Source organism: Nematolebias whitei, chromosome 3 (assembly GCF_014905685.2).
Source record: "Nematolebias whitei isolate Nwh7 chromosome 3, NemWhi1, whole genome shotgun sequence".
Classification (NCBI taxonomy): domain Eukaryota; kingdom Metazoa; phylum Chordata; class Actinopteri; order Cyprinodontiformes; family Rivulidae; genus Nematolebias; species Nematolebias whitei.
This window is the reverse complement of record NC_056500.1, coordinates 14378464-14392376: the sequence shown is the minus strand read 5'-3', so window position 1 is coordinate 14392376 and position 13913 is coordinate 14378464. Positions and strand designations below refer to the sequence as shown.

Here is a 13913-nt window from a genome sequence, read left to right as displayed (position 1 = left end):
CGGTCAGTAAAGGGGAACAATAAAAAGCTTAAATTAATTTTTAAAAAAGTGGTGGGAGAAAAGACTCGGGTCATTTCTTTACAACCAGATGTTGGTCAGAACATGGCTCAGCATGGCTGTCAGCAGCAGACCCACAGATGAGACCACTGTAAGTAAAATAATAATAATAAATGTTAAAAAAAAGTAACTAAAAAGTCATATATTGCCTAAAAATTGATTGTTGAAGAATTTCCTTCCACACCACATTACCTGCGCTCGATGAGTTGCAGTCCATGTCGATCAGCGAGTTCAAGTAGCCCTGACCCAGCCACTCCTGGTAGGTCTTTCTGTCGCCGACTGCCACAATGCCAAGAGTTGAATCTTTAAAAACGAGGTCGGTGCCAGAATAGTCCTTAGAGTCGAACATCTTGAAACCTGAACCCGTGTCGCTCCCAAAATATTCCTGCAGACGGCAGATAAAGAAGTTACACTGTGGGATATGAAGGAGCCAAAGAATCACCAGGAGGACCATCAGAATTCAGTTCTTCATTAGAGATGATGTCTGATATCTTCTCATCAGACCTGTAAAACTCGTACAAGTACCTTTGCAGCTCGTCTGTTTGCAATGTTTCATAAAAGCACTAAAAAATCCCTCAGCGACAGATAACTGAGACCAATAATCTCAGATCTCTCCTCACCTTTCTCACTCATTCTTATCCATATAAACAGTCTCACCTGTGCACGATCCAGGAGCCCATAGATGGCATGGATGTTGGTATCTGGTCGGACCATTACAGCGTGAGAAGGCACTCTGGCCAAATTACAGTATCTGTACTGCGACACCTCAGCTTTAGTGTTCTGGGAACACAGAAGCTGGAAATCTTTGGACTGAAGGTCTGCAGCCCAGGATTCAGATGAATGACCTGAAAAAAAGCACAATCCGTAAAGTTAATTCCTGGATTTATGGGACATTTACAAATAAACCTTGGAGGAAACCGTCTTACCGTCGGTGTTCTGGAATACAGTGGAATGTTTGACAAAAGCAACATCTCCATTGCCGCTGGCCAGACACCTGAATGAACAAAAAGTGTATTTTTATTTTATTTTAAAGGCCCAATTTTTGTTTAAATAAATGATTAATCTTTTCTTAAAAAAAAATAGTTGCATGACTTGGTTACATTTCTAAAACTTGTATACGGTAAACGTAACTCATTCTCCGTTTAATGCATCAGAGACCAAACATGCATGAACTGTCACTCTTATCTGATTTGCTTCACTTCCCTGCCCTCTGTGAACTGTTGCTCAAGTTTATGAATGTTGCAATGTAAAGACCCAGATAAGCACCAAATTAAAGCTTGATGACGGGGTTTGGCTGAAGACAGGTTTCACATTGTACAGCCAGCTGAAGCTGCTGCACATGATTTCATCTGTGCTGTCTTTGTAGCTTTATAAACACAGTTGCAGTAATGAAACCTCCTTAATTAAAATATATATTTGACAAAAAAGCATTCGTATTCCATCATTTTTGGTTAGTAGAGCAGGCAAATCTAGGCTGAAATGTGTCACTGTGTGACTGTCTTTGTTTGCCATAAAGAAAAGTACCTCTGTCTGCTGTGTGTAAAAATACCACACTATATATACAAAAATACTGAACCCAAACAATTCATTTATGAGCGATTCAGAAATTTAGAATGCTCCTTCTAAGTGTAGTTGCAGGTTTTAGGAGAAGCCTTTAGAATCATTGAAATATTTAATTAAAATGCAATATACCCTACATTAAAACTTATAAAAACACACCATTAATCTATGAATGAGCAGATTGTGGTTCACTGTGGTGTCCAACAGTTTTGTCATAATTTCAGTACCTGAAAGCTCCATCGTATCCATCGTACAAGTCTTTTCCTTTCTCACATTTATTCTTCCCTGAGCTGTCTCCCACACACAGATCACACAGGTTGCCAGGGAAACCGCGTTGATTGGCACCAGGTACACAGCTCTGTTTAAAGAATCCTCCCACCGCTTAACATCATGGAAGACAAAAACAAAGTCAGAGTCTGACAAGGCGGGTTAAAGGTTGTACCATTTTGGCCAGTGATATAAATATTTGGTACAAATTTGTTTCTGACCGAGCTTCAAATCTGAATAAATAATGAACGGATGCCACGAGCAAAATCTTCTTGAACTAGAAAAATATTGCGTAGTGTTTGTCAGTATGTGAAACGGAGGAAGATCCAAACAAAAGACTTAACAGATACAGATTTCATTCAAACTAATGTGGTCAATATTATCTTTTACAGTATTTTAATGGATATAGCAACAAATAATGTAAAAAAAAAAAAAACCATCAATCCAAGCCTCAAAGAGTTGTGCAGTGGGACAGCTTTTAAATTTAGGATAAAAAAAATAAAAATTTAAACCTGTTTCTAGAAAACCAGGACTTCATTAAAAACGTAACAATTTTAGAGAAACAATATTGTCCAATTTGGAATATAATATAAAGTTGTGTTTACTTTTATTGTGCGTTTTGAATACATGAAATTTTGAAAACAATCTTTTTCAAATTTTCTTTTACATTTTTTTAAATAATCCTTAATAAAAAGAAGTTCTGATAATTCACTTTTAAACGGTTGCTTCAAGGATTTTAATGCTTACTTGAAATCAAACCTCTGTGACACACACACACACACACACCAACCTTTGGGAATTTCACAGTGCTCAGGGTGGATCAGTCCTCTCTCCATCAGACTTGATACTGGAACATTCCAGCCAGCCGTGCGACCGTACCCAGTATGACAGGAGCGACGGCCACGCAGGTCATCAAGGTTACGGATGTCAGTGCTGCTCTTTTTCACCACCGCAACTGCGTAGTATGTGGAGCCTTCACGGTCATCTACAGAGGAAAAACATTTAGAGATTGTACTGCCACTAAAACCAGACCGGAAACACACGCCTGTTTACTTTTACCTGTGTAGCTCTCAGCAGCAGCAGGAACCAAGCCGTAGTCTTTGCCTGCTGTGTAGATATAACCTCCATCCAGGGTGATTGCATCGCACTCATTGTTCTACGCAAACGTAAAAAAAGTTAAATCAAGTAAAAAAAAAATAAAAAAAACGAGAACAGCTGCAAAACATTTGAGGCCTTGCATGTTTATTAGCATGTATTTCTCCTCACGGTTAAAAATAAAATAGCAGAACATCTGTTCAGTTGAAACAGCAAACATCTGTTACCTTAATTCTCTTCATGCAGTCAGTCAAAGAGTCCCCGTGTACACAGGTAATACTGGGAGTAAGGCTTTTACTTTGAAAGGCCACACCCATGTCGGCACACTTCTGCTGCTCTTTGCTGGTCAACACACACCATCGTAGGACTTTGGGGACAACTTATAAAGACAAAGATGGAAGGACTTATAGTTTATCGCATTTTAATTGGCTCTAAACTCTTTCTTAAGGCTAGTTTAGCGTGACGAAAAGTCATTCTTACATTAAAACTCATTTTTTTGTATTGTTCTGAGTGTTAAATGTTGAGGAAATTTAAATATTTTAAACATCCCGACAGGTTTGGTTTTAGCAGACGTGCTTCACCTGTAGATTGACAGTCCATAGCTCCCATGACGTTATAATAGTTGCTGCCCAGCCACTTCTTCAAGTCTTCTGACTCAGCCCCCTCAAAGTTGGTGGTTGATTCGGAGAAAAGAACAGTTCCCCCTCCATAACCCGCAGATGAGAACATGTTAAAGCCCGACTTTTCCTGAAAGCAAGAGGCTACTCTTAAAATAGTGTCCCAGTAAGAACTGGTGAGAATGCATTATCACACCAGGAGAGTGAAGACGTTTACACCTACAGCTACAGCAGGGCTGATGAGCCGTACAAGCTACGTTACATGAGTAAGGTGCTGCTCGATGAATGCACAGTCCTTCTGTTTGAGGGTGTTGCCACGCAGAATTTGTACATACCAGACCTTCCTTCAACATGTTGAACACCACAGAGGGTGTGACGCCACTGCCAACAACAACACCACGGAATGGGATACGAACAAGATGGCACCTTTTCCACTGAGAGACGTCAGCTGTGGTGCCATCACGACACAACAGCTTATAGTCCTCTGATTTCAGGGCCTGAGCCCAAGCTGGGCCACGACCTGAAGACAAAACAAAAAAAGATGATGTCCAGCTGTGACTCCAAATGAATGGATGGGTTAGTTATTATAATTAAGATGTTATTCTGAGTAAGACGTCACCATCAGTGTTTTCCTCGACAGTTGTGTGTTTGATGAAAGCCACCTGTCCTGCATCTTCGGCCAAACACCTGTGAAGAACAAAGACACAAAGTGAACATTTTAAATGCACATTTTCAACCCAGCAGTGTTTTTATTTGTTTGCGAATTAAACACATTTTATGGAGGGTGGAATGTGGCAAAATTCAATAAATAAATTTATAGTAATTAAATCTAATTATTATTAATTATTTAATACGTCATTAAATTATTAAATACACAATTATTTAATTAAACGTCCCATGAAATAAATACATGTACATTTTAAATTTTTTATTTCATGGTGTATTTATTTGTTTAATTTTGTCACAGGAATGTGACAAAATTAAACAAGTAAATACATCATGAAATAAAGAATTAAAAATTTACAGTTATTTATTTTATGGGGCATTTAATTAATTAATTGTGTATTTAATGGTACATTAAAATATTCCTTGGGATATTTAATTAATAAATTGTGCATTTAATAATTTAATTGTGTTTAATTATGTATTGAATAATTCAATGAAAGATTTAATTATGATGGGATTTTGTCACATTCCACCCTGTGACAAAACTAAACAAATAAACACATCATGAAATGAAGAATTTAAAAGGTACATTTATTTATTTCATGAGACATTTAAATAATTAATAGTGTATTTAATGGTACATTTAATTATTTCTTAGGACATTTAATTAATAAAATGTGTATTTAATAATTTATTTGTGTGTTTAATTATGTATTGAATAATTAAATGATATACTTTATGTAATTATGATGTATTTATTTATTTAATTTTGTCACATTCCACCCTGTGACAAAATTAAACAAATAAATACATAATGAAATAAATAATTTAAATTGATTACGTGGGACATTTAATTAATTAATTGTGTATTTAATGGTACATTTAATTATTTATTGGGACATTTAATTAATACTGTGCATTTCATAATTTAATTGTGTGTTTAATTATGTATTGAATATTTAAATGATAAACAGTATGTAATTATGATGTATTTATTTATTTAATTTTGTTACATTACACCCTCCATACATTTATGCTATATTGTGCTATGTGTGAAATAAAGCCAAATATAAAACAGGATATATATATATTTTTTTTTGCTAAAGTAACGTAATTTTAAACTGTAGTTTCTCTGTGTTGAAGTATGCCTAAAGTATGTGAAGTATGAGTGCATGTTACCTGAAAGCTCCTTCGTAGCTGAAGTACATCTCATTGTTGCTCATCTCACACTTGTGCTGTCCGGTGCTGTCTCCTCTACACAACTCGCACAGAGACGCAGGGTCACCGTCCTGGTTAGCTCCAGGGATGCAGCTTGCACTGAAGAAGTTTGCAACTCCTGATTGCAAACAAACTTGCATCATTATCTTTGTCATGTAATTGCTAAACATGTATAAAATACATGCGCATGCTGGAGTAGTGGCATTTTATCTAACACAAAATGATTTTGTGACTATATGGAATCATGGCATGAACAAATTTAATCTCTGAAGAAAACTGCGCACAAGGTCATATCAGCAAGATCTGAACTCAGCAATAAATCCCAGTTTCAGTTACTGATGCACAAATACTCGCCACAAAACCAGTTTAGCTTTGACTAAGCTGCCATTATACTGTAAGAAAACCATATTTAACAAAAAAAAAAAAAAAAATCTGGATTTGGAAAAATAACTACATATTAAATATTTATCTAACACAATAATTTATTTTGTACTCTTTGTTTATGTTGTAACAGAATGTTCAACTTAATGTGTTTTAATACTTTTTTGATGATCCTTTTTCATTATTTTATGGTTCTTTCTGAAAAAGTTATTTGAAAAATATATTGTTTGCCAAATTAAAGTAATTGTATATATATTTATTTTAGCTGAATTTGATCATTTTTTGTGCAGCATTGAACACATGTCATGTTGAACACCTAAAATGAAACGCAGCAGTCAGGCAGATGAGAGACAAATGGAGACCGCTGTGTCATTTAAAGCCTTTTTTTTTTTTTTTACTCAAAAGCTTTTATTTTTCTTACCCTGTGAAATATTGCAGCCCATCACAGACATGTAGCCCTGATCTATGAGGTAACCCAACGGCATATTCCAGCCAGCGGTTCGTCCTTTTCCTGTGTGGCAGCTCTTCTTTCCCGCCAAGTTATGAATATTGATGCCAGAGTTTGCTTTCTTCACAACAGCAACTGCGTAGTAGGAGCTGATATCTGGTGGAATAAAAACAGCACATATTCAAAGACTGATTTATAAAGTACCATTGATTCTGCACTCTTATCATCAGCGAATGGAAACAAGGTGTTCAAAGTCCGGCCTCAAACTCTAGTTTTGAAACGTTCCACATGAGAACAGCGATAATAGTCGAGGTAACAGATGAGAAACAAGAAAATGACTGTGTCAGCGTTTCCCTTCCTGTCCATAAAATATTAACCAGGTCATTACAATGCATAAATCATGTTATCTTTTCTGATTAAAAAATGAAGTTCATTAATTTATTGAAGTAAGAATGAGTTGTACTGTTATTTTATATAAAAAGCAAATTTACGTCAGTTTAACTATTGAAGCAAAGTCATTCACAATCTAACGTCTTTCCATTAACACAACACAGAACTAAAAGAAAAAGCAATCCAAAATAAAATCTAATAAATCTAAACCAAAACTACCCTTAAACTCTGTTTTATGGAGGGAAGTTACAAACATCCTGAATCGGTGATGGTGATTTCTTGCAGGTGATGTTGTGAGCCTTGGTGAAGATTATTAGAAATGGGGGGAAAGCACTTAAACCTTAACAGCTAAAATCACAGAGTCAAAAGTCGAGGCTCACCTCCAGCCTTCGATTCGCTGGCAGCCATTTTGAGGTTGGCGGTTCTTGCTGCGTTGTAGATGTCTGTTGAAGACATGGACAAGGCATCCGCTTCATTTTTCTGCAGAGATACAAATATTTATGTGATTAAAAGAACTCAAGATATGTTAATAAGAAAATCTAATAGAAAAATACAGTTCAAGAAAGAGTTGTCCAACCAACAATCACAGTACAGCATTGCAGAAAAGTTGCTTATTTCAATTACTTATTGTGATAAGGGACATTTACAAATAGTTTGAAAGGTAAATGTCATTTTCAACATGCTTTAACTTTTATGAGAAGTCATATTTTTGTTTCACCGGTGATAAAGTACAAATTAATTCATTCAACCTTTACTTAGACAAGATCCCACTGAGCCTCGGGGACTCATTTGCAAATCAAAGCAACCAAAATAGCAACCAAAAGTACAATCAAGAGGAATAGTAGCAAACAAACAACCAAAAACAGCTAGATTATAAGGCAATTTAGAAAACTCAAAACAGGAACATGTCTGCATTGGTTTTTGCCAGGAACTTAACAGAGTTTTAAAGTCACTCAGAGAGGTCAAGGATGAGAACTGAAGATGGAAAGTGTTAAAAGTTTAGTCCATGTTAATCAAATCCCACCTGCAGTTTCTGAATGCAGCCCTCGATTGTTGGTCCCTGAACGCAGCTGAGGGATGGGCGGATGGAGACCTCAGAAAAAGCCTGTGACATGGCCTGACATTTCCTCTGCTCAGGATCTGAGATGGTGCACCATCTGACGGGGCGCTGGCAGAACCCTGACGCATATAAAGGATTTTTTTTAATTCAACTTTTCCATCAGCTCTGAAGTAATAATATGTGACAATATGTCAGAGTTTAAAACTTTATGTCCACACGAGTCATCCTCTGGAAAATGTTTAAAATATTTCAGGATAGTGCTGCACATGTGAAAACAGCTTCTCCAAGATGGTTCTGCACTGATTTCAGACAATTTACAAACTATCAACGATTTGTTGAAACTGACGAAAACATATCTGCATTCTATTATTTTTATTTTCATTATGGGAATCATGCAAAGATGAGATTAAGTGAAAAAGTGCTAAAGTAAAGCTGAACATTTTAAAGTAAATTGAGTGAAACTTGGAAAAAAATGGTCAAAAAGTGCAATTAATTACACGTCTTTTGATATGATTTATCTTTTGATCAGAATTACTGATTACAGAACTTTCATTGCAATGACGTTTTGTATTTTAATCCTTTCTTAAAAAAAAAACTTAGTTTACTTTATTCTCTGAAAAAAACAACACCAAATGTGTTAATGTCGTCAGCTGGAGCAATGTCTGTAAATTTAAACGTTTATGAAATCATTCACAGAATATTCACATGAGCCAGTTGGTTGAACTATTGAGGATGTAAAGAGTCTCTATATTGCTTGAATTCAAATTATATATTAAACCAAACCCCTTAGAATTTTTGCATTTACATTATTTTAGGTTTATGAAGTAATTCTTACCAGTGTGTAGAATTAGAAGAAGAGCTCCTACTATTTTCCACGTGGCCATGGCCTCAGCCTGGTTCCTCTCACTATCTGATCAAACAGCCTTCCTTCACTTTATATGACGACTCCTGAGCCAAAGTTCGTCTTGTAGCTCCAAGGTACAACTTAAAGTCCTCGCGTAAAGCCCTTACAAGGCTGTTTTTTTAACTGATTTACAACTCACCAATACAAAATGACACTCGGGGAGATTTTGAGGCTCAGTTCATGAAGCGTGTCTGCCCGGTTTACCTGATCCAACACGTCTCTGCTGCCGCTGCCTGGCTACAGGCCAGAACCTGGACAGAGGGGCTCTTTACAGTCCAGACTCGAGCAACGTCTCTCCTCCACCCGTGTGGTGCTTTTCCACTGATGTGCGACAGGAAAAGGAGGGAGTTAGGCCAACACAGTGGGGTTGTTGGTGCCGGACTCACTGCTCTGGCTGCTGGGACGAAAACACTCAGAGACAAAAAGTCTGTTTGCTTGCATACATGACCAACTTCATCTCTAACCACAAAGTGCGGAAAGTTCAGCTGCAGAAATGTTAAATCAGCCTTGCATTGCATAAAAGAATTGACGTAAAAAAGCATTTATTTTAGTTAAATTGTTATGTTGCTTGTTTGTTTCGTTCTAGCAAACAATTTAATTCAGCACGTGCAATACAGTTATCCAAATCAACTTTTAGTACAGTGGCACAGTTGGTAGAACTGCTGCTTCTCAAAAAGAAGGTTGCTGGATCGAATCCTGGTTGGGGGCCCTTCTGGGTGGATTTCGCATGTTCTCTCCGTGCATGCATGGGTTTTCTCCTGGTGCACCGGTTTCTGACTAAAGACATGCATGTTAGGCTGATCGGTAACTCTAAATTGTCCTTAGGTGTGTGTGAGAGAGAGTGAATGGTTGTTTGTCTCGTTTGTCTCTATGTGTCCCTGTGATGGACTGTAGACATGTCCAGGGTGTCCCCTGCCTCTCCCACATTGACTGTTGGATATGGACACAAGTGACCCCCGTGACCCAAAAAGGAAGAATCAGGTAAAAGATAATGGATGAACTTTTAGTATAAGCTCAGTTTTATGCACATTTTAGTTTTATGTTTTGGTAAACAACTTATCAAGGAAAAGTCAAAAGGGGTAAGAAAATTAAAATAAAAAAAAAATACAACAGTTTTATATGCTGCTTTATTCACAGTAGACATTTTTGACAGGATGACAGTAAATCCAAGTTATCGCCACTGTTTTTTCCAGGTGACATCAGCTGATCTGAGGATCTGCTGACTTTCTCTAAAAACTAAATGTTTGAGCTACATTTTCATTATGCTAGCAAACAGCTTAAAGCTGACTTTTTTTTTTTTTATTATGAACAGGTTGGCACATCAACTGACTACCTCACACCGAGACTTTTTTATTGGTCACGTACAGCAGGTTCTGCATGGCGTGTGGACAATATAACCGTTAAAATATTTTTAAATAGGATGTTCAGAGAGCAGTTTCATTTTAATAGATTTTTTTCTCATGTGGAATTTGAAAATGTGCTGCTTTTTGAACTATTTTATGAGTCACATTTCCATCTACTCTGACCAACACAAGAACTCAATAAAAAACAAACCCATAGGAGTGTGATAATATGAACCTTGGACAGGATATAAAGGCAAAGGATCAAAGCCGAAGCTGCGATCATTGCTGATTGCAGACAATCTTTGGTGAAATAATGATGCTAAAAAGCTTACAGCTAAAATGATCTTTTTAATTTGTTTTCACTTTCCATTAATGTGCACATTGATCCTTATTAAAAATAACTGGCAGTTTTTTGGTCCGTGTTTGTGTAAACTACACAAACAAAAATGTATGTATTTTTTTTCTACAGACTGCTAGTCTTTTTTATTATCAATAATAATATTGATGATAATACATATAAACTTAAAAGAGAGCATCCAGCCATCCATTTGTTTTCTAATTATTTCTCAGGCTGAAAGAAAAGTGTTTAACACAATGGTACTTCTTCTAGTTATTTAACTGTCAATAATGGTGTACCACAAGGCTCAGTCTTAGTACAAACTCTTTTTACAGTTTATATAAGGGGGGCTGTGGCTGAGTGGTTAGAGCAGTCGTGCTCCAATGCAAGAGTTGGGGGTTCGAATCCACCAGTGGTCACATGTCCAAGTGTCCCTGGGCAAGACACTGAACCTCTCATTGCCCCCGATGTGTGTCCCATCGATGTACGAATGTGATCTAAAGCACTGATTAGTCTCTTTAGAACGATTTGTTCAATTAGCTTTGTATAGATTTAGAGTGCCGTATGAATGGGTAAAGGAGGGCACAGACTGTAAAGCGCTTTGAGTATTTTGATAAGATAGAAAGGTGCTATTTAAGTACATACCATTTACCATAAGTAATGTAGGTCAGATCATTCCTCCTTGCATCTCTACGCTGACGACACAGTTGTTTATTGTTGAGCTAAAATAGTTGCTAAGGTTGTCCAACTTCTACAGTTTGCATTTGGCTTCATTCAGCCACTTATTCTGTCTCAGACTTGTGCTAAATGCTGATAACACGAAAAGGAGGTTGTTTTCAAACAGAAAGTTGGTGCCAACAGTCTTCCTTCTATCTTATCCAGGCACGGTGTTCCTACTGACTTTGTGGACTTGGGAATTTTGGTTGATGCACATCTTTCTTTTAAGCCGCATGTCAAAAACTTGATAAAGAAACTGAAATTAGAACTGGGTTTCTTTTTCAGAAATAGATCTTACTTAACTCTGAATGCCAGGAAATGCCTTGTAGCTGCTATTTTCCTACCGGCCATTGACTACGGTGACATTATTTACTTTGTACATGAATGCCCCTGCCTGTACCTTGCAGATGCTGGATGCTCTCTACCATGATGTGCCAAGATCCATAACTGGTTGTAACTACTATACACATCCCTGCACTCTGTATTCATTGGTCAGTTGGTCATCATTATCTACACGTAGGCTCTTACAGTGGTACATTTTCACCTCTCTGCTGCCTTCTTATATCTCCTCCCACTTCCCGTCATCTGTGCAGTTACAGCGTGCGCCCTCAAAACATCATTACCTGCAGTGTTCACTTAGTGGACTGAACTCGGCAAAAAAGGCTTTTCTTACTCTGCTCCTCTAACCTGGAACACCTTACAAAAAGCTGTCCACTTTGGCCTCTTTGTGAGATTCTAAACAATTGAAAAGTTCAATAGAAAAAATCACGTTCCTGTTGTTTGTTTTGTTAGTATTTTACCTTGTTTTATATGACGCCTTGACTTGATTTTGTTTTATAACACTACTTTTTTATTCTTACTTTATTTGCATTATATTTATTGTTTATTGCTGTTTACCTTATTTGTGGTTTTGTCTAAAAAAGGTCTCTCTTGTAAATGAGTCCGTGTGACTTAATGAGACTAACCTGTATAATAAAGGTTGAATGAATAAAAAAGGCCGTGGGGAGCTATTTCTAGTGGTCTTTGGTCAACAGGTGGAGTACACACTAGAGAGGTTACAGAAAGATTGTAAAATCCATAAAGGCTGTTTTTAATACAGTACTTAGTTTCTATTAATCTCCTGACTGAATGCATCTTTAGGTTTTGAATATATTTGAACATTTTGTTTAGTTTCTTCCAAATGAAAGTTATTGTAAACAGTTTTACTACTTTTCCAGCTGTAATATTGAACTAAACATGGCATTTTATGTCTACAGCAGTGTGTGTGTGTGTGTGAATGAGTCACAAACCAACAAAAAGGCAGAAGTAAATTATTATTTTTTTTTTACATAGAGAATATTCCCATTCATACACATTAAACAAAGCAATTAAGGAATAAACATTTCTCCTCAAAGGTAAAGTGTCATCAGGAAATCTCAATAAAGACTTTTATTTTTTTTATTTGTACCAAAATAGGCAGTTAGAGCAGGGATAAATATTATAATATATTAGATATAGATCCATCTCTGTAATAGATTATTTGCATCAGTGCTTTACTCTAACAGACAGTGGCATTGTCCCCTGGCTAAAACACACAGCCAGAGTCATACAGATATTCTAATTCTGTCAAACAATGAATGCAAATCATTTCATGGAACAGGTGAGAGGACAGAGATGAAAAAAAAATATAGATGAACATTTGTTGAGAAAACATTAAAGCATTTATAACACGTGTGGTCCAGTTCACAATTTTGGGGGGTTTAGACGCTGACAGAAAAGCCTTTCTATATGTCTCTGACCTCCAGTCAACATGGAGGAGTTGCCTTGGGGCTGAAGGTGAGGATGGGGGAGTGGGTGGCTGACAGGGTCCATACAGGGGCGGTGTCATCAAAAGCATCACATTTCAGGTTATTTTCATTTATGACCTCAGCACAGGTTACATTTTCAATCGTACGGAGTAGTTCGTAATTATTATCATGCTAAAGATTTCCCAAAGTTGTTGTATTTCAATGAAAACGTAAAAAAACAACATTGAAAGTGAATATTTAGATGGTGATGGTGTACAATTTAAAAAAAAAAGGAAATGCTGAGGTCCGACGCAGGAATAGCTTCTGGAGGCTTTGATGTGCATAAAACTAAAAGTTCAAACTTTTCAAAAAACTCTGGTAAAAAAAGCCCTGCAGCAGGTTAATCAATCATGACAAAACATTCACGTGTGTGACGCATGTTCATACTAAACATACACCAACTGGGAACACCTTCGCTTAAAAGGCTCTCTGACTCCTTACGATGATGCTTTTAGGAAACGAGCCATCGTTAGTGCAACTTCAGCAGGAGAAAAGCTGTAAAACTGATGCTGATGATTACGATCGTGATGATATTAAGCAAAGTGATACAATGTTTGATGTTGCAAGGATCGACTAATGTCACACTGGTTGTGGAGTAAAGAGGAGGACAGAGAAAAGAGAAAGGAGGAAGACTTGGACAGAATGTCATTTTTCTAAAACAAGAGTCTGGGACTAAATTTATCACAACGTAGAAAATAATTTTTTAAGTAAAAAAATAACTAAAACACAAGTTCTTCACTTTTACTAATTAAAAAAAACTGTTTCTAGTTAATTTGATTTTAAGTGTAAATGTTTTTGAGTAGTCAAGGTAAGCTATTTTACCTGTTTAGTTAAACATGTTTGAACGTTTTTAGTACGTTGTAGGTTTAATAAGCAATATTTTGTTATATAATAGAGTATCATAGTTAAATCGAGCAGGCAACTCCTGGACTGAATGTCTCCAACATGGAAATGCAGCATATTTGTGTTTTAAAACAGATTTCAACAGTCTGAATATCACATGTGTGGCTATAGGCCAAACAGGTTT

The 13913-nt window shown here is 36.6% G+C and overlaps 1 protein-coding gene across 1 annotated transcript; it reads right to left on the bottom strand.

The window, feature by feature from the left end:
* Positions 1 to 8664, bottom strand: meltf (melanotransferrin). The gene is made up of 16 exons (XM_037674548.1): positions 8595 to 8664; positions 7724 to 7878; positions 7080 to 7179; positions 6283 to 6465; positions 5442 to 5598; positions 4216 to 4283; positions 3932 to 4116; positions 3561 to 3726; positions 3207 to 3358; positions 2944 to 3040; positions 2675 to 2869; positions 1845 to 1998; positions 984 to 1051; positions 715 to 902; positions 250 to 442; positions 1 to 146 (listed from the first exon to the last, which is right to left on the bottom strand). Exons 1-16 carry the CDS (start codon positions 8641 to 8643, stop codon positions 79 to 81), a joined length of 2178 nt encoding a protein of 725 aa, XP_037530476.1. The 5' UTR covers positions 8644 to 8664; the 3' UTR covers positions 1 to 78.
* Between the last annotated feature and the right edge of the window lie 5249 nt (positions 8665 to 13913).